Source organism: Miniopterus schreibersii (genome assembly GCF_964146895.1).
Source record: "Miniopterus schreibersii genome assembly, chromosome: 1".
Lineage (NCBI taxonomy): Eukaryota > Metazoa > Chordata > Mammalia > Chiroptera > Miniopteridae > Miniopterus > Miniopterus schreibersii.
Window position 1 is genome coordinate 151172908 of NC_138101.1, and position 21640 is coordinate 151194547.

At 39.3% G+C, this 21640-nt stretch overlaps 1 protein-coding gene across 4 annotated transcripts in view; it reads left to right on the plus strand.

Moving 5' to 3' along the window:
- The first annotated feature begins 257 nt into the window (after window positions 1-257).
- Window positions 258-21640, plus strand: part of SCG3 (secretogranin III) — a 39236-nt gene continuing 17853 nt past the window's right edge. The window contains exons 1-10 of one of the 4 annotated variants that reach the window (XM_081121027.1): window positions 258-797; window positions 1454-1506; window positions 2012-2057; window positions 2138-2353; window positions 7136-7278; window positions 8096-8245; window positions 10764-10941; window positions 13557-13673; window positions 16857-16940; window positions 17695-17826. In XM_081121027.1, coding sequence (XP_080977153.1) covers window positions 707-797; window positions 1454-1506; window positions 2012-2057; window positions 2138-2353; window positions 7136-7278; window positions 8096-8245; window positions 10764-10941; window positions 13557-13673; window positions 16857-16940; window positions 17695-17826 — 1210 coding nt within the window. In that variant the 5' untranslated portion in view covers window positions 258-706. Of the gene's footprint in view, window positions 798-823; window positions 965-1453; window positions 1507-2011; window positions 2058-2137; window positions 2354-7135; window positions 7279-8095; window positions 8246-10763; window positions 10942-13556; window positions 13674-16856; window positions 16941-17694; window positions 17827-21640 lie in introns of those variants that run through there. The other 3 variants (XM_081121029.1, XM_081121028.1, XM_081121030.1) reach the window with 3 other exon arrangements.

Consider the following 21640-nt stretch of genomic DNA (forward strand, 5'->3'; position numbering starts at 1 on the left):
ACGCTTGATATATCAACCCAATCACCAAAGGCAGGACTTTTCTAAGGATTATATCTACCTTTTAACAAGATGGGATGGAAAGAAGCAATTCTGGAGCAGATATCTCGGAATAATCCCCAAGCAGACCCTTTCACACAGGTTATCTAGCTTTCCTTGGCAGGTGCGCGGGCAGAGAAGGCCTTTGGTCTCCTTGAGGCCGTGTTCACTTGGGGAATTGCGACAATGAGGTCCAAGCTCACGGCAATCCAGGTGACCCTGAGCCAGGAGCAGCCCTACGACTGCGGCACAGAAAATACGCTAGCCGATCCGTCCCCCCCCCCCTTCCCAGGGGGTTGGAGTAGCTTTGGAGTCGCTGACGCCATCCCTCCCGCCTCCGGCTTGCAGGGAGCATGCGCCTCCCCCCTCCCCAGGTCTCAAGGAGACGGGGTACGGCTACGCCCTAGCGGCTCGGCGGCCGGCCCCCCGCACGGGAACTTCAGCACCCCCGGGGCGGACAGCGCTCGCCTCCACCTGCGACCTGAGCCCGGGCGCCCGGAGCCGTCGCTCGGGAGCCGCCGCAGCTCCTCCCGCAGCCGGGTTCCCACCACCTCCCTGCCCGCACCCGCCCTCCTAGCTCTTCCTGTTTTCACTCCTCTTTTTCATTCATAACAAAAGCCACAGCTCCGGGAGCCCGGCGCCAGGCCGGTTCTGAAGCCAAGAGTGGAAGATGGGGTTCCTCTGGAGCGGCACTTGGATCCTGGTGCTGGCGGTCCACAGCAGCCCGGCTCCAGCTTTCCCGCAGCCGGGAGGCGGCCGAGGTACGGGGACGCTCTCCTTCCCTCCTCCCTCTGATGCGCCGCGGGAAGGTGGAGCTGGGCAGAGGCCACGGGCTGCACATCGCCCGGCCTCATTTTCTGGTCAGGTCACATCCGTGCACGTTGACAGAAATCAGTCCGAATTTGGAGACAGATCCCCCTCACTTTTGGTATGATAGAGCAATAACCCGAGTTGTTTTGAAAGGTTTTATTTTGAAATTGGGAGGGGGTGGCTTTTCTGCCTAATGAAGTGCTTGGGTTTGGTTTTTTCTTTCTAGTTGTCTTACAGTCTTTCTTAGATACTCTATTCATAACAGGTTCGATAAAAGGGCTTTTAATGTGCTTATAATACCAGTCCAAATTGTGCTGTCTAGCTGAAAACAGCTGGTAAGCCAAGTGTTAGAACTATATGTTAGGTTCTGGTCAGAAAAAAAAGTGTAATTCTCTTAACTCAGGAAATACAGCAGGATAGTGAGCAAGGCAACGTGATGGTCATTGTTATCGTATAATCTCGATCATCTTTGTTAATATATATTTTTGTTTCATGCTTATTCAAAATATGTCTCCTATTGTTTTTCTTTATGAAGGTTTTATTTCATAAGAGACATATTGCGTCTTTCCAATACACAATTAAATTTATATTTTTGTGTTTATTCTAGACAAACCTGTACATAATAGAGAATTAAGTGCAGAAAGACCTCTGAATGAACAGGTAGGTCAAAAATAAAATTATAAATGCTGTTTCAATTTATTTTGTATATGTAATTATGTATGACATTTTAGTTTATTTAATAATGTAATTATGTTAGGAAACTTTAGACATTTTGAATTCACAAACTTCAGGGGGTTAATAATAAATCAACAGAAACTAAGATGGGAAATATAATTTTGTAATATCTATGCAATATCTATATAATTCATAGAGCTGACTATATAATACCTAGTAAGGGCCACATCACATCCATTCTATTGAAAGATTGCTTAATTTATCAGAGATTTATTTTTCACCAATATTGTAAGAGAAGGGGATTAATACTTATGGACCATCTGCCTTTCATTTTATGTCACTTATGTCATTGCTTTGAGACAGAGATTATTATCTACATTTTACAAATAAGAAAACTAAATCCTATGGAGATTAGATCATTTATCAGTCATATTTTGTAAGTGGTGGAACAATGATTTAAAACCAGGTCTCTATCCTATTTGTTTCACAGATTGCTGAAGCAGAAGCAGACAAGATTAAAAACACATACCCTCCAGGTAAAAAGAAACTATACTGATGTTAATTTAAGTGATGTAGGCTATGAGAATCTTAGCTAAAATGGGGGCTTTTCTTTCAGAAAACAAGCCAGGTGAAAGCAATTATTCCTTTGTTGATAACTTGAGCCTGCTAAAGGCAATAACAGAAAAGGAAAAATTTGAGAAAGAAAGACAATCCATAAGAAGCTCCCCATATGATAATAAATTGAACATGGATGATGTTGATTCAACCAAGAATCGAAGACTAATTGATGATTATGATTCTACTAAGAGTGGACTGGATCATAAATTTCAAGGTAAACGAGGGGGAAAAATTGGCTACCTATTTTCTCTAATTTGGAGTTTCTTATTATGGATTAGTAGAAAGTCCTATATTTTAAAAAATATATCTCTTATATTCTCACAGTCCTCTATTAGTCATGTCCAAAACTGAGATAAAGCCCAAATTTACTGACAATGCACAAAGCCCCAGCTCCACAAAAGCCCAAACTTTATTTTTTCTTTAAAGATCTCTTTACTGATACTTTGAAAAAAATTTAAACCTATTATTTATATTTTATTCTATTTAATATTTAACATTTAATATTTTAACTATTAGTACCAACAAAATACCATAATTCTCAAATAATTAATACCCCCTTCCCCAATGTGAAATACCCATTATCCCCTTTCCAGGGGTCTCTTTCTAGCTATAGCCTTTCTCCTTAGGTCATTCTAACTTTTTCATGATTCAGTTGCCATCTATATCCTGATGTCACATATCACTAGCCTAGACTCTTCTGATATATATACTTGACATGGCCAAGATTAATCTCATAATATCTGTATACCTTACAACCTAGCCTCTTAGAGTGCTCTTTCTCTAAGAAAGGCACTACTCCTCATGAAATTTTTCAAGACAGAAATCTAGGAATTAAACTATTTCTCTTTTTCCTTGCCTCTCAAATTGTAACCCACCAATCTTATCAATTTCACCGGTATCTGTCACTTGTTTTTCTCTATTTTTAATCACCAATCTCTAATCATGTGTCACTTCAACTCAGCAACATCTTTTAATGGGTCTCCCAGCATCTGCTTTTCCCCCCTCCAACTCTTCTTCACGTAGCAGCCAGGGTGATCTTTGCAACACACAAACATGTTATTCTTTTGCATAAAACCCATTAATAGACTCCCGTTTCTCTTGGTATAAAAACCAGAATCCTTAACATAGCTTCTACAGTCCTGCATGGACTGATTCCTTTCTACTTTTCTAGGTTCATCTAGCACACATGATCTAACAAAAACCTTGTTCCTTTCCTTCATGGCACTTAATGCAGTTTGTAATTTTACATTCCTAAGTGTGACTACTTATGATTTATCTCTTTCTCCTAAACTAAACTGAAAACTTCACAAGAACAGAGACATTGTAGCCCCAGTGTCTGGGTAGTCATAAATTTCATTGCATGAATTGATAAATGAATGAATGAACAAAAAAAGAATACGTGAGAGAATAAATAAACTATTTACCTAGAAATTGAGGAAGAGAGTGTGCTTTCCATCCTGAATACCAGTGCTTAGGATTTCTCCTGAGACTGCAGATTTTCTTATATGTCTTTGCTCTGCTCTTTGGCCACAAGAGAATTATGCTGATTATCTCTGCCAGAAAACAACTGCCAATTAAATTTTACTTTTATGGGATATCTCAGCCTGGGGAGATTTCAGAAGTATGTTGTGCATGTAATAGGGTGGGACAGATAGTTTATATTTTGACACATTTTTTATTACATACTACTCAGGGAATTTGTTTCCTTTTCTTGAATACTGTTTTAACCTAAAATATTTTGGCTAGAAATAGACACTGGGCATAGCTGCATACGAAAAAGACTCAACTATTTTGAACTGACTATTTGATTTAATGAAATTTGAAAAAAAAATAGTCTAATGTTTGTTTGACTGAATTTTTTGGACAAACTGGTTGTTGATTCAGGCAGAGGCACAGCTCTGTTTGTGATCTGATCACTAACTTGAGCAACTTATTTTAAAATTATTCAACATTTCATTACCATCCCAAATGAGTTCCAAACTACCAAGTGTCAGTCCTGAGGTCTCTAGGTTTCCCTTAGGAATCATTTTAAATCCACTTGAGATTACAGATAAGATTCTTAGAGAGAAATGACTTATGAGTGAATTGTTGGTCTCTTCTCATACCCTGGAAATCCTGGAAACAGAGCATTTGATACCACCAAGGTGACTAGAACTCAGAGGCATGCAGACTTAAATCCCAGAGCAGGTGGGGGTGCAGCAACCTAACTTTTGCAGGGTGCTTTCACATCTTTAGGAAACCTCCAAATGGGCTTGTGATAGGACCCTTCAGCTCTCCTTTTTAGTGTGGGTTGCAGCACGTGTGATTCGGGATTTTTTCCAAGTTTCTTTTGTGAAGTAGTTCTTCCAGGCTCCTGTGTGCATTCAGCAAACAATGTTCATTGAGCAATTACTATGTATCAGACTACAAACCAGACCAGTGATTTTCAATCTTTTTTCATCTCATGGCACAAATAAATCAATTACTAAAATTCTGCGGCACATCAAAAATTATATTTTTTGCTGATCTGACAAAAAAATAGGTATAATTTTGATTCATTCACACTGGACGGCTATTGTTGTGTTGGCTGTTGTCATTTTCTTATTTGACAATCTAAGGGAAAAGAGGCCAGTGCCCCTGACTAGTCAGGTATTGCCTGTTTTAAAAGTTCTTATGGCACTCTGGTTGAAAATCACTGAACTAGATAGCAAGCTCTGTGCAGGTAGGGACCATGCCTAAACTCTTCATGACTCTATTTCCAGTTCTGGCTCATATTAAGACTTTCATAAAAATGTATTGAACAAATGAATGTCAAGTGCCATTTTAGATGCTGGAGATTCAAAACATAACTTGTTAAAACCTAACCAGTCAGAACATGGCCCTTTTACATTCACTTAGAATGTTATAGCTGCTTTAAAAAAGTTATAAATGGTGAACTCATGTTTGGCTTCCCCTTGATGGTCTATACAGGAGGGTGAAATACCCTCTGTGAGTGTTAGAGAAGTCATTCTGAGTAATTCTGTCCATTTTAGAGGAGTCAGGGAAAATCAGTGGAAGGTAAGGAGCAGGGTCCAAGAGCTCAATCCTTGACCTCTGTCTAGCAAAGTTCTGCTAGGGGAGGCCAAGTCCCTGGTTCAAGACAATGCAGCAGTGCGGCAGAGGAAAGAGGCTATTTCTTGAATGTTGCTAATGTTCTCCCTGTTGTGAAGTAAATGAACTGAAAAGCAGCCATCTAGTTATTTATTTCCTTTCCCACTTAACCCCTGGGATCTGAAAAAGGAAGATTGTGGGTAGCCCCAGCCAGCAGCCAATAGTCTTCCTTTCTCAGATCCTGAGGATAGTGGGAAGGGAAATCAATTCTTCCACCTCTGCACAGACCGGGGCAATTTCTGCTCCACCTTTTCCCAAGACTCTGACCTGCAACCCACAAATGGAAAAACTCAGACCTAACTGATAATGGGTCTCTGCTCCTTAAAAAAAATAAAAATAAAAAAATAAACAAAACCCAGATGATGAATCCAATTTTCAATCAGCCAGGAGGGGAACAGATTTTACAGAATTTTTGTGTTCATTTGTCGCTCTGGTTCACAGGACTCAAAGGGATCAGAGTTCTTGGGTTGGTCGACAGCCCAGTAACCCCAATATACTGCCAGAAAACTTCCAGTCCTCTGGGCACCCTACTTATTTTCCTCAGCTTCTGTCCAAACGACAAGAAAATAGTCTAGCTGGGGCTGCATATACTTCCATCTCCAGAGAATCTGAAAGAAAGACCATGGACAAAATTTCTTGTTTGAATCCCCAGAAGTCATGGAAGAAAGGGGAGAATCAGAATAGAAATACTAGGTTCTTCCTTCTTTAAGTGAATATGGCCAGAATTTGGGCAGAATGTAGCCAGGGATTCAATGCTTATTTTCTCTAGGAGATAATTGCAGTTCCTTTACTTCAGGTATAAAGCCACTGTCTGTTATAATAATACTACATTAACTTTCACATAATACTTCGCAATTGAAAGGGTGCTTTTACATCTTATTTCATCTCATCGTCAAATCCCATGAAATAGATACCCTTATTATGTTCCTCCAAGGATATGTAGATAACAAGGATATGTAGGTAACAAGATGCATTACTGGGGCTAAAATTCTGATCTTTCTTATCTGCCTAGAGGTAACAAAGAGAGTTAAGTGCCTTGTAAACTTGCACATATGGATAGACTGCTCCGTGTGACATAGATTGGGAAAGATCTCCTCACCAACTCTACTGCACCCTCCCTTCCCAGAAGTTTGCTGCCAAAATCATTCCCAGGGAAGCCAAGGATCCATATTTGCAATCTTCTCTGCAGAGATTTACATAGATTTACATGCTACTTTGTGTAAATCTGTTGTCACGTTTTAAAAGTTTAAATTCTAAGCACATAAAATAAGTTCCCTGTTCTCTAAAGAAAGAGTCTTGTCACACTGAGCTACTTTATATAAAGGCACTCTGGCACATGTTCACTTAGAAGTCAACATTTATTCCGGGTAAGTCATAAAATCTTCAGTACACTCTCTGATTCTGGGTGTGAGGCAGGTTCCCCCACCTTTGGCCCAGGAATTTGCCTGCATGTGTGGATTCTACTAATCTACTCCTTGCAAGGACGTGGAATATCATTATATAATATATAAAAGGGTGCTTTAAACAATGTCGCATACTAGATAAATATGGCATACTATCAAAATAAAAAGTATAATATTGTTTGTATTATTAGTGATCATAAAAAACAGAGAGGCCCTTTGTGTTGACTTCAGATTTTCCTGCCTCTTATAATCACATAAGAGGCTTTCAGAATTTCCATTGTCATCCTAGGTTCTTCACTTGCAGTCAAATTTTATTTCAAACCAAGAATTTTTGTGGACCACTATAAATATATTCCAAACATACCTAAGTGTACAAGAGCAAGGTACAGATTAGAAATATAATATAATCCAAGAAACAGACCTATGTTTTCACCATGATGTGAAATTGTGATTGCTCTGTCTAGATGATCCAGATGGCCTTCATCAGCTGGACGGAACTCCTTTAACCGCTGAAGACATTGTCCAGAAAATCGCCACCAGGATTTATGAGGAAAATGACAGAGGAGTATTTGACAAGATCGTTTCTAAACTCCTGAATCTCGGCCTAGTGAGTCATATGCATGAGAACAAACCAAATTCTTAGTACAGTTTGGAATATGCTAAGAGGCCGAGCCATTCAAGTAGCCAAATGTTTATAAGGCATCTACTTTATACTGGGCGCCATAGGTTTCTGGGGCCAGTAATGCCCCATTCTTTCCCTCTAGAAATGTATAGCCTATTGGAGGAATTAGACAAGTACATGCATGCATATCATGGAAGCTGCGTAAGAACCATAGTCAGTTTGGTTTGCCAGAGGATGGATTATATCCCACTGAGCTAGAAGGAAAAGCTTCAGAGGAGGAGGTGTTTGAAGTGAGCTTAGAAAGATGGTTAGGATTTAACCAGCTTAAGTAAGATCCATGTGTGGTGTGAGAAGGACATAGCATGAACAAAGGCATGCAATATTTGGGAAACTAAGCAATCCAGTTTGCCCCTGCCTCAGCTTGGCTCCCAGCCCTGCATAGCCCTGGCAGGCTTGAAGAGGGTGCTACATTTGCAGGCTTCAAAGGTTACCTGACCATGACTTGCAGCTTAGGGTTGAGAAACAATCCTCAAGATGGGTCTCAAAGTAAGTGTTCTGTGGGCTCCAACAGGCAAGACTGACCACTTGCATGGGGAGCCCAAAGTCACATCTTCCCAGGAGTGCTGGTCAGTCACCATGAAGACCTACATGCCTGGAGGCATAAACAAAGGTTGTCCAGAAGAGGGGTCAGAAGATTTTCTTGTCTTCTGAAAATGTATTCAACTAAAGAGTTTAGTCTAGATTTTTTTTTTTTTTACCATAAAAATAGGAATAACAGTTATATATGTTTTGACTATAACAGATCACAGAAAGCCAGGCGCACACACTGGAAGATGAAGTAGCAGAGGTTTTACAGAAAATAATCTCTAAGGAAGCCAACAGTTATGAGGAGAAACCTAATATACCCACAAGCAAGACTGAGAGTCAGGCTGGAAAAATACCAGAGAAAGTGGTATGTATAAGTGAATGTACATGAGTATGCTATGTACACGTGTATGTATGCATGTGCATGGACATGAGTGTGTGTGTACTCATAGTTGTATATAATTAATACAACCTGTATATAATTAATACCTCACTTGATGCCAAAGAATATTTGGGATATGTGACATTTTTAGTCCACTAAAATATTCATGAAATACCAATAAGTTAAAAGATATAAATGAACTCTACTTTGAAAATAATTTAGAGATACAGGTGATATTATATTACATAGTAAAAGTTACATCTTATATCCCACAGTATAACAACACATAATATTATATTATATAAAATGGTTATTTCACATAACAACTATTTGTATAACCCCATTGTACTGAAATTAAATATTTCATAGCTCTTTTGGTACCCAACTTCTGTTCACTGTAGATATCATTATATGCCCCCAAAATTAAAATAAAATAAAATACTCAGGTTGATTTGATCTTCTGCCACACCAGCTTTTATATTCCCCAGAGCTGGTTGCCTGAGCGGCCTCTGCTCTACCCTGTGCTCTCTCACCTGCTCCTGCCTCTTTTCACTGGTTCAGAGCCTACCTGCCATCCTTTACTTAGACCAGTCATTCATTCTTCCTCCTTGCTGGACTCCTTGCCTTTTCATCTCTTCTTTCATCTCAGCCAAGCTGCTGAAATCTTTGTCTCCTCCTTGAATTCTCTTTAAAACTCCAGATGGAGCTAATGATAGGAAGATATCGAACTCCTCACCTCGTCTTTGATTTTCTCCACCAGAGCACCCAAACCCCACTGCATCTCATCCCCTCTAACATCCTATCCCAAATATAAGGGAGAAAAGTATATAGGCTTACATACTCCTGTTTTAGAGGAGGCTAGAACACATAAATTGGATCTGGATTTTTGTTATTAGATAGTCTAAAAGCTCTCGTTTGTTCTCCCTACTTCCAATCCCCTTCCGCTGCCATCTTTTTAAACAGTTTTCGAAGAGCTATTCACTGTGAAAACTTTCTAGTTTTATCAAAGAACTCATGACTTTCACTCAAGCTTACCAGTCTGAACTGAAACTGACATAATTATTTTCACTCCAATTACATTCTCCTTATTTCCCATCTCTAAATGTCCACCTGTTCACTCATGTTATCCAAATGCACCAATGCAAATGAAATATTTTTTAAATAAATACTTATTAAGATACCAACTATGTACCAAGCACTGGGACTATAATGCTCATTTAAAAAGACAAAATCCCTGCTCTCAAGAAATTTAAGATGTAATGGTAGAGGTAGATGATTTAGTCATGTATTTTAATTACAACTGCATTAAGTGCTCTGAGGAAAGAAACATGGTTCTATAAGCCCTTATTAATATAAATAAATAAATAAATAAATAAATAAATAAATAAATAAATAAATAAATAAAAAGGCTTGTCCTGGACTCAGGCTCAAGGAAGGCTTTCCTGAGGAAGTGACTTGAGCTGAAAACTGAAGGCTGAAGAGGAATTAACTTGTGACCAGGAGAGGCCACACACAGTAAGGAAGGAGGAAGGATGTGCAGCGTCTCTAAGGCGCTAAAGCAAGCGCAGTGTGGCTGGAACAGAGAGAGAGAGCAGTGAGAGGTGAGGGGGGAGGTGGGCCCCGGCCAGACCAGGCAGGGCCTTATGAGCTGTGTATGGATTCTGATCCTGATCATAATGACGGAAAACCACTGAAGGATTATAAGCAAAGGAGTTACCTGATCAGTTTTTTAAACAACTCTGGGTATAAACGTGGAAAATGCAGTGTTGGGAACAGACTGGAGGTGGGTCGCGTACCAGTTAGAAGGTAAGAGATGAAGGCAGCTTGGACTAGAGTTGGGTACAGAGAAAGAGAGAAATGTACAAATTTGGGATCCATTTTAAAAATTGGGCCAAAAGGCCTACTGATGGATTGAATGGAACAAAAGGAAGAGAAGGAGCCAAAAAAAGCTTATAAATTTTTGTCTAGTTCACTGACAGGGATGGAGACTGAATCGTTAATATGAGGAACCCCACACGTGGATCAAAGGTCTTGTGCGTCCATCTAGACAGCCCTTAAAATGTCACCCAGAAATCTCCACGGTGTGACTGCTCTACTCGTGTTGGGTATGGCGACAAGCTTTCCTATACCTTGCGCCGTCTTCCATGGTAGAGCCTGTGAACTCAAAGCTCCTCTTCCTGGTGGAAGACGATTTTACCAGGAGACAGTCGTGAGAACTGATGGAGGGAAACTCGGCCAGAGCAGAAACCTAGAACTTCCCTAATTCTCCCCTGCGCAGGACCCAGGGTCTTCAGTCCCTATGTGTCAATGACTTTTCCACGTGACTAGATGGCCACCCTCATGCCTAGGGGAGGGTATGGTCCCGCAGGGGCAGGCAAAGGAGGGGGTATTCCTGTACTTCACGGCCGAGGGCACAACAGAGGAAAGAATCAAGCTGCAGTGACATTAGTTCTAACGAAATGTTTATTTTTCATTGATTTTTTTTTTTTTATTCCCACCGGAGATTCCAATGGCAGCAATTCAAGATGGTTTTGCTAATGGAGAAAATGACGAGACAGTATCTAACACCTTAACCTTGACAAATGGCTTCGAAAGGAGAACCAAAACCTACAGTGAAGACAACTTTGAGGAACTCCAATATTTTCCAAACTTCTATGCACTACTGAAAAGTATTGATTCAGGTAAACACTGTTTTCCGACCATGTGGAACAGAAACAGTAATTGCAGGAAATGTGTGGGTGGTTTTCTCTTCCTGTTTTCAGTTTCCAAATGCAATCCTCAATGACATATATCGTGGCCTTGGGAAAAAGAGTTCATATCGATTTTTTCTAAAGAAGTGTACTAGTCATGGAAATATTTAGGAAAGGATAATCAGGAAAGGTGGAGTTCCTGGGCATCTTAATCTTCTTGTTAACAGAGCGCTCATTTATTTGTTCAACAAACAGTTATTGAACATGTGCTGCGTCCGTGGTACTGGATGAACCTTGTGCAGGCGCGTAAATGAATCAGTGGCCCAGCCTGATGCAGCTCAGCCCCATGTCCTACTGCAAATATAATTTTAAAAGCTTTATTCATTTTCCTCTCTACATGGGAACAGTGTGTGGAATATAATTGATTATTTTTGAAATGATTCATAATTTTGCTTTTTAGACATTTTTAGCTTCAGTCTTCAAATGAGTTACAGTGAAGTTAATGTTGGATTAAAGGAGGTCAGGTACCCAAAACACACTTGGAAAATGATTTGTTTTTTAAAAACAAAGTCCTTAATGCGTCTTGCTCTTTTCTCTTCTATGTGTGCCAAAATAAGTTACCTAAAGATTTCAGTTCATGTGTATTTTTGGTTAATCTGCGAGGGGGATAATATTGGGCACATTTCCTGTTGTTGTTATTGTCCAGACAGATGCCCTGCACTGCCTTAATGGCCTTTCCTCTTCCTAGTCAAAGATTCAGTCCCAGATTGAACATTTGTAATAAAGGTTTCTGTCATTGAAACAATATTTCCCCAAGAAGTGACCTTAGAGTGAGCTTTCATTACCGGAGAAGATCCTTTGTCCTTCAATTCCAAGCGTTGGCCAGATGGCACCAGCCCCTCTGCTGGTGTCTGCAGGGCTGGTAATCTTGAGCGTCCATTCTGAGTCATCCTGCCCCGTTGGTTGGCAGATGCCCAGCTCAGAACCTGTCATCCTGGTGATTCATTTCTTGCCAGTGAAGAGTATCAGCGTGATACCAAAGGTTTGTATGGATGTGACTTGAGCTAATAATAGGATGGCGAAGTTATTTACCAGCCCTTTTCTAAGATCTCTCCCCACACCTCTTCTGCTACCTTTCCTCACTCCCAACCTTGTGGTTTTTATGGTATTTTAAAGATTCCCACTGCATGGAATGTTCCGTACTTTATTTGTTTTTAATCTTTCCATTTCTTTGACCCCATTCCATTTTGTCTTTATTTTTGTAGACTTTTAATTTAAACACACTGAGGTCTTTGAGTGTACCCATCTTTCTCACTCAAGGTCTGAACCAATTGAGAAATAATAAAGCGGGTAGAAAACCAAAATATATCTTATGCTGATAAAGAGTGGGTTGTGGGATGGAGCTGAGTATGAGAGCCCACAGTCGGCTTGTGTGCTCCCCCCACTCTTCAGTCCAGCTCTTGAAATGGCCAATCCCAGGGACAGCCTGAGTCTGCAGATCAGATACTTTTCTCAGGTCTCTGTCTTCCACTGTTCCAGGGGAGCAGAAAGAAGAAAGCTTCCCAATCCCCACTGGTAGAGGAATGCACACTGATGTCTACTGGCTCCTAACCTCATGAGTGGGAAGGGTGAAAAGATGGGGGAAAAGGCTAGAAGTATGTAGAGAAAATCCTTCAGCTAAAAGAACATGGGAAATGAGCTCTCCTCTAGCATCTTAGCTTTTCTCTCCTTCAAAAATAGAAATAGATTTTTTCTGATTTTAGAATTAATACATCTACTGAACTTTTATGGAATCATTGGCATCTTGTTGCATCAAGATGCAGAACAGTGCGTCAAATATGAAGAGTTCCCGCCCAGCCGGGCGTGGCTCAGCAGCTGAGTGTGGACCTATGATCCAGGAGGTCACGGTTCGATTCCCAGTCAGGGCACATGCCCGGGTTGCAGGCTCCATCCCGAGCAGGATATATATATATAAAGAGCTCCCAAGAAACGCTTACCAGTGGTAACCTATAGGCAGTAGGGGTTGGGAGGAGGAAGGGAATGTTACTTTGACTATTATTTACTTCTGTACTATTAGAATATTTTTACCATATACATATATTCTTTCAAATGAAAGAAAGTATATAAAGTAATATATACTGCTATTTAAAAATAAACCTTACATTTAAAAAATGAAGATACATGTATGTTCTTATTTAAAATATTAAGCTTGATTAAGGAAAACAGGTTGTTCTTGCCCTCAAAAAGTACAGCCTGAGTAGAGAAAAGCTCTTGGGTCGCTAATCTTCTAACTTTCCTTATGAGTTCATATTGTCTTGGGTGGCACACTGTCTCTCTCATCTACTCCACTAGTGAAATGTTTTAGATTAAAGTAAATCTTTTTGGAGAGATTACAATTGTCCGTTCCTGGAAAAGTTCAGTACACCTGTACATTGTCCTGTATTCCCTATCAAGCCTCAGGCTTTCTGTAAATTAAATGTAAGTGGTTTTAGGTATAAATGTAGGGAGAAAGGTTTCAGTAAGATGTTGTACTTTATAAACTGACATTAAAAGGTGAAGCTATATGCCACTAATGTTTTTAAAACTTATTTTGTCCTTTTATATAGAAAAAGAGGCAAAAGAGAAAGAAACACTGATTACTATCATGAAAACGCTGATCGACTTCGTGAAGATGATGGTGAAGTATGGCACGATATCGCCAGAGGAAGGTGTTTCCTACCTTGGTGAGAGTCCTATTTGTTTTGTTTTTACTGTGGTTAGTCTTCATCATCCAAAGTGAGTTAGGGATTCGGCAATAATTACTTCACTAATCTGATGATTTACGCCCAAATTGCCTGAATTATCTGGGTAATAAGAATTGCCCAGCTTGATAATGCATACAAATAAACTTAACCAGAAGTTTTAATCAACTTTTAATCTTTATAGATCCAGTTTGAGTACAAACATTTCACGTGTTACATTTTGTCTTGCTAACACAAAGACAATTTTATTAAAATTGGGCTTCCCCCCCCCCCAATTGTATTTGAATGGTTGGGACTAAAAGAGTCTTGACTTTAACCAGTGAGGTCTGTGCGTGAACAGGAGGAAAGAGCCTGGACTAGGCCTCAGAAGTTCTGTCTCAGACCAGCTCTGTCATGTGGACAAAGGCAAATGCCTCAGCTTTTGCATCTTTTAAGTAAAGGACTTTGTCATCTATCACAGGGCCCAGTAAACTACTGCCCATGGGCCAAATCTGGCTCATCACCTATTTTTGTAGAGCACACAAGCTAAGAATGTCTTCCACATTTTCAAATGGTTGAAAAAAATCAAAAGAAGAATAATATTTTGTAACATGAGAAGACTATGTAAAATTCAGATTTCAGTGTTTGTAAATGAAATTATATTGGAACGTAGCCATTCACATTTGTTTTAGTGTCTACAGCTGCTTTTGTGATACAATGGAACAGTTGAGTAGCTGTGACCATATGGCCCGAAAAGCCAAAAATATTTACTATCTGGCCCTTTACAGAAAAAGTTTGTCAACCCTTGATTCCTGGAACTTTATAAATAAGCTTGGACATTTTTTGATTCTGCATGTAAGTTGCTGCGGTTGTTGTTTTAAAGTCTTTTATTTTCCTGCTTGGTTTAGTTAATCAACAAATACCATTCATCCTTGGTGTCCTTTGGGCAAGATGACTTCACAGCCCTTTAGTTTGACCTCTGACGAAGGAGGGAGAATTAAACAGAAGAGAAAATTTCATAGGACTAAGCAATCTAGAATTATTCTGTATAAACTCCATTTTTTTCTACATAAAAAGAATTTTACTGTGTTTTTTTTTCTGATTATAAAAGAGCACATTTATTTTTTTAAAAAATCAGTCAGTGCAAAAAAGGAAGTAAAAAAAAAAATCACTCATAATACCAGCATTCAGGTAACATTTTGGTTTATGTCTTTCCAGGTATTTTCTGTGTGTGTGTGTGTGTGTGTGTGTGCGCGCGCGCGCGCGTGTGCACATGTGTACCTATGTCATTTCTTTTTTTTAATCTTACTTAACAAAAAATGGATTCATGTTAACACAGTGCTTTGTGGCCTACTTACTCACTTAACAGTAGATCAAATCAGTCATTGTTTCATACCAATACCCCATGATTCAAAACTTCCACACTTTAGTCATTTATCCTATGGAAATAAATTAGACATGCCACAAGGCTTATGTACAAGGCAGATATTTCCACTACTGTTTATGGCTGTGCTGTCCAATATGGTAGCCATTAACCACATATTGCTATTAAAATTGATAGTAATCAAAATTAAACAAAACTTAAAATCTAGTTTTTCATTTACACTAGACACATTTTCAGTGCTCAGTTGTCACATGTATCTGGTGGCTATGATATTGAACAGTACAGAAATAAATATTTCCATCACTGCAGGAAGTACTATTGGACAGCACTGGTTTATAGGAACAAAACAATGGAAACAACCTAGATACTCTACAAGAGGAGAATTTAAAATAAATTATTTAGTTATTCTTATGTTAAACTATTTAAATTTTACTTTTAAATGTTTTTAATAATAGTATGTTCATCACATATACAATATAAATATTGTTTATAAGGATTAATGACAAGACAAAATGTTCATGATATGCTGTTGAATGCTTAAAGCCATTTAGAGTGTGGTCTCAACTTTGGTGTTAAAAGATGAATGTGTATATAGAAAGTTGAAAGGAAATATACCAAAATGGAATGCATCATAAAATAGAATAAACTGGTTTTCTTCTCAATAGAGGGGTGGGGTAGGATGGAAGGAAGAGTTTACCTGGGGAGAAATAATACAAAGTAATAATGGATTCTTTACAGATTAACTGCAAAGAAATGCTTGTTTGCAAGTAGCAAAAAAAGGCCTGCTGGTTGAATAACTGAGTACAAAGAGTGTGGATTCTAATGCATTGTCTATCTTGAGGTGGTTACAGTCTAGATCCGTGTCTAGTAACACCTATATGATGCTTCCCCCAAGGGCAAAGTTAAAACAAAGACAAGGACACAGATTTCATCTTGATAGGAAGAGGGAAATTCTCACTCTTAAGACTACCTAACAATAGAACTGGCTGCCTCAAGAATTAATGAGGACTCTACATCATGGAAATACAGCTCTTTGGCTTCAATGAAGAGAAAATTTAATTGCCTCATGTAACTGAAAAGTCCAGGGTTTGGGGTGGTCTGGCTTCGGGTTTGTGAAGTCCACCAATAGTGTGAGGAGGCTATTCCGCCCCATCTCACAGCCCTGACTTTCCACATGTCGATTCACTCCAGACATGCTGTTCCCTTACAGGAGCAAGATAGCCAGCACAGCCCCCCTCTCACATCCTCAGGGTACGGCCAACCTAGCGGGAAGAGAGCCCCTTTCTCCCAATGGTTCTAGCATTGAATCTCATCGGCCTGGCTGGAGTCATGGTCTTCTCCTTGAACCAATCACTGTAGCTCGGGGTCTGGAAGACCCTGAGGAGCCAGGCCTGGTTAATTCAGCCCCAACTTGAGCCAAATGTGCTGAGAGTGGGAGACATCTGAGTTCTCCAAAGAAAAATTAAGGTGTACTTATCAGAAGGTGTTGAGTGGGCCAAAACCACAAGTGTTTATTATAAGTTTCAACCCTGGCGTGTTATAGCAGTGGGCACAAAAATATGGAAGGAGCTTCTGCAATTAACTGAGTAGGAGGCTAAACTTGAGGATTTCAAATAGTATTCTTTTTTTATCCTGAGAGTCTATGATTCTTAGAAATAAAATCCACATCAAAGCATCTTACTAGCAGTGTTAATATTGTGGAATTGCTATTGTGATATTTCTGGTGAAATTTAAACATTTTTAGTAAAAATTTAGTATCATCTTTCAGGAAATAAAATTATATTTTTCCCTCCTCCCTTTAGAAAACTTGGACGAAACGATTGCTCTTCAGACCAAGAACAAGCTAGAAAAAAATGTTACTGACAATAAAAGCAAGCTTTTCCCAGGTATGATTCAACTATTTTTCTAGCTTTTAGCACAACAACCCTTTTGAGTGATTAATATAATGAACTTTAATACGCATTGATAAAGAATTATAGATTATTAAAAGTTTTAAAATCTGAAGTCCAACCATAGGATTAAGTAGCTACAACCTTGGTTATTTTGTGGCCAGCCTCAGCACAGAAATCTGATCCCAAGAAGCATTGAAAATCAATGTACAACTTTACTGAAGATTCTTAGGAGGTGGCCATAGCCCCAAACAGCTGCCATAGTCCCAAATTCTTAGGTGCTACTCTGAGTAACAAACTTCTTTAAAAATACAGCATAAAGGAGAGATTGGGCAACCAGAGACTTCCTTTCATTTGGAACCAAGACTCAAATTTACTTTTGGACCTGACCTATCCCACTTCATTGCCTACATTAATTAAAGTAAGGAAAATAATCTATGCTCTAATGACACAGTGTGGCAGAAGAGAAAGAACACTAAACCAAAATCCAGAAAGCTGGTGGGTTGGCCCAGCTCTTCTGCTAACTCAGTGGATGACCTTGGCATATCTCTCCCCTCTCTGGGCCTGTTTCCTCTTCTGTGAAATGGGAGGGGGAAGTTGGAGTAGATAATCACTAAGATCTCTTTTAGCTCAAAAAAAATGACCTGAGCTCAAACTGTACCTTTTCAATAAAGTTTATTTCTACATTAGGAATTAATAAATGGATAAAGGGTGGATAGGGTTATAACAATAGTGCACAATCTGATTACAGCACCATCAATGAAGAGTCATGAAGAAACAGATAGTACCAAGGAAGAAGCAGCTAAGATGGAAAAGGAATATGGAACCTTGAAGGATTCCACAAAAGATGACAACCCAAGAGGAAAAACAGAAGAGCCAAAAGGTATGGAATTGACAGCTCTAGGATGGCAATGAAATTGGGGAAGCAAAACCTTCACCACGCCTGGAAGGGTGATCCAAAAGTCAAGTTCCACTAAATCAGAGAAATTAACACCATCGGTGTAGAAAAAATAGAGCAATCTTTTCTTTTAATGTTCTTGATTCTCCTGGGATGGCAAATTGGTTTTATCTTTTTTTTTTTTTTTTTTTTTTAATATATCTTTATTGATTTCAGAGAGAAGAAGGGAGAGGGAGAGACAGAAACATCAATGATGAGAGAGTCATTGATTGGCTGCCTCCTGCACACCCTCTACTGGGGGTCAAGCCCGCAACCTGGGCATGTGCCCTGACCTGGAATCGAACTGTGATCTCCTGGACCCTAGGTTGATGCTCAACTGCTGAGTCAGCTGGGCTGGTTTTATCTTTTTGATGGTCTTTAGTGTCCAGTAGACTTTTGTGCTTGGGGAGGAATACTCATGACTATTTGCACATTGTTTAATGACCAATTTATAATGTTAGGAATTTATTAAGCAATATTTCTTTAAATGTAATTGTTGCCACTCCTCGCATAGTCACATACTACTTATTAACAAAGTCATCAAAATTTATGGATTTGACAAAGCAAAATTTCTTAATTGTTTACAGTGATCACAACCTGACAAACACTTTTAAAGACTTGATTAAAAATCACAAATCAAATATATCAAATTTTCTTAAATAAGCTTAAATGCCTTAAAAAGCAAAAACCAAACAAAACCCCCCTACATTAAACTACTTCAATAATTACAAAACTTATGTTTTTATCTTTGTTCTTACACATTCCTGGGGTTCAATTTTTACTCTGCCTTAGTAAGTCTACATGATATAAAATTAACATCTTTCTAGGATTTTAGAAACTTTATCATACCCTGAAAGAAAAAGACCCTGAGAGGCTGCAAGTTCTAAGTTGTTAGCCCTTTGGTTTCAGGTCAGGGTATAGGATCTGTTTGCACAGTCCAGTGGTTCACGCCCCATTTATTACAAAGTGTGCTAGTTAGACGAGGGAAAGTTTACAACCCCATCTGTCAGACAGATACTCTTTTCCTGAAATTCAGTGCTTTTCACCAGAAATTGTGAACAGAAGGCAAAAGCCTACCTTATTTTTCTGTCACTAGGATACGTTGACCTCTTCAGTATAATTGGAACATTATATGTCTTATCAGTGTCTCATTAGTAGGGTCATCTAGAGGTTATTTCCCGAGAGCTGAGGGAGTGGGTCATTGCTCTCTCGGGGAGTGGACATGACATTCAACTAACTTATCACTTGAAGACATACCATTGGGCTGTCTTTTCATTGTTTATTATGTATAATCATTAATGGCAATGAACTGATGGACTTCACTTATTCCTTGCTATAGTATGATGCAAGGTCACAGAGCCAATCGTGTTCACAGTATAGCTCCTCATTTTGAAGCAGCTGCTTGGTCTACTTACAGTTCCCAATCTTTCCTCATACAATAGAAACAGCTTCACATTCATACTTGATAGACCCATGCTTAGCAGTGTCTGTGTATTAAGTAGAAAAGAAACAAATTAGCTGGGTAGTCAATACCTTGTAACTTAATAAAAAACAATACAATTACAATTTCCCTTTTATATTACTACAACCTTTAACACTTTATATTAACTTTTCCATTTATGTCTGTTGTTCTAGATGATGATGATGATGATGATGATGTCTTTATACTTACATGGGTATAGCTTGGGCAGTAGGAACCCCTCCCCCCATTTTGCCTTTTGTCCTTCTAGCACTGATCCAGTGGTTTTAAAAAGCATCTTTGCTCTCTGCAACAATAGGATAGATATTCTAGACCCACTCTGAATTTTCCTGCCCCAAGACTTGAAACCAATTCACCTTCAAAGAGTTCTGGTTCCTTTTTGTAGAAAATGTAAAGACCTGAACCTGGGTTAAATGGGTGCAAATAAGTTGTGGTGTTGGCCAAATGTACTGCTTCTATTTGTTATTTTGGGACTTTTTTTGAGAAAGGGTTGAAACAGAATTTTTTTCTTAATATATCAAATTCGTATTGATTTTTCCCATCTTATGAAGTTTTATATTATTATACCCTCCTTTTCTCTGGCATGGCTTTCAAAGACATTCACAGTTTTCTCCTATGTTGACATAGCTGATATATCAACTCTAATTGTTAGTGGCCTATGTTAAAAAAGGTTACAATGTTGCATCTGGGCTCAGGAGGAACAAATATTGGGGTGACTTATTAATAATGTTTGTCGTGGGCAGTGGAAGGGGGAATTGGTGAGGTACATGCCATGTTTGCTGACTCCGGAGACCAGTCACGCTGTCTTGATACTTCTACTCAACCCTAGACCCACTTTGGATCATTGATACACTTTTCTTTACTATCTTTATTTTTGGAAATTGTGGTAAAATACATATAACATAAAATTTACCATCTTAACCATTTTTAAATGTACAACTCAGTGGCATAAAGTGCGTCCATATTACTGTGCTGCCATCACCACCATCCATTTTCAGAACTCTTCAGGCAAAACGGAAACTCTACTCATTTCCTTCTCCTTCCCCAGCCCCTGCAGCCACCGTTCTACTTTCTGTCTCTGAATCTGACTAATTTAGGCACCTCATAGAAGTGGAATCATACAGTATGTGTCCTTTTGTGATTGGCTCATTTCACTTAGCGTAATGTCCTAAAGGTTTATCTATATTGCAGCGTATGTCAGAATTTCCTTCCTGTTTAAAGCGGAGTGACACTCCATTGCATGTATATACATTCTGTGTATCCATCCATTTGTCTAGGGACACTTGAGTTGCTTCTACATTCTAGATATTGTGAATGATGCTGCTGCGAATGTGGGTGTACAAATATCTCCTTGAGGTCCTACGTTCAATTTTGGAGGGAATATTCCAGAAGTGAAATTGCTAAATCATAGGATAATTCTATTCTTAATTTTTTGAGAAAATCCATACTGTTTCCATAGCAACTGCACTCGTTTACATGTCCATCCTCGGTGTGCAAGTGTTCTAATTCCTCTACATCTTCACCAACACTTTCCTTCTTTTTTTATGGTAGCCATCCTAACGGATATGACATGGAGGCTGAGTGGTAAAGTTCTGAAAGATAGCTAACCAGGAAAAGAGTGGTCCTCTGGCCTGAAACAGGGAGCCAGGAAATGGACAGCACCAAGCACTGCAGCTCACCCCAGCAGAAAGCCAGTGCCCTGCTCGGCGAGCAACCCAAGCGGAATGGATGCATCTCCCTAGAACACAGCAAGCCGTCCTCTAGGTCCTCTCACTTGCTGAGGAGGCCTGACTAGGACAACACCTTACATGGCTGTGCAAACATTCCTAGGAATGGCTGCTGACAGGTCTCTTTGCTTATTTTAGGAAAATATTATGCTAAAAAAGAATATGAAGGAGTTGATTCTTGGTAGTCCACTATTGCCTGTGTGTGTTTGGAGACGAATGATGAGGTCAGATTTCTTTTCTCATGAAGATTTCTATCAGGTAATAATGGGGAGAGAGGAGAGTAAAACTCCATCCATTTAGCGTCACTCTCTATAACGGCTTTCCTAAAACACTAGAAGGAGATTAGGGATTAGAGACTCAAATTAGTCTCCCACCCCCTGTCCCATTATTTAGAGATTTAACTTATTCATGCTCCTCTTGACCCCACTACTCTGCTATAAGGAAAAGTTATTCCAGCACAGTTTAGAAAATACCAAACTGAGCTCTAAGCCAGGGCAAACATTTCTTGGTGGGGGGGGGAGTAATTAATCCCCATAAGGACACATTATGATAT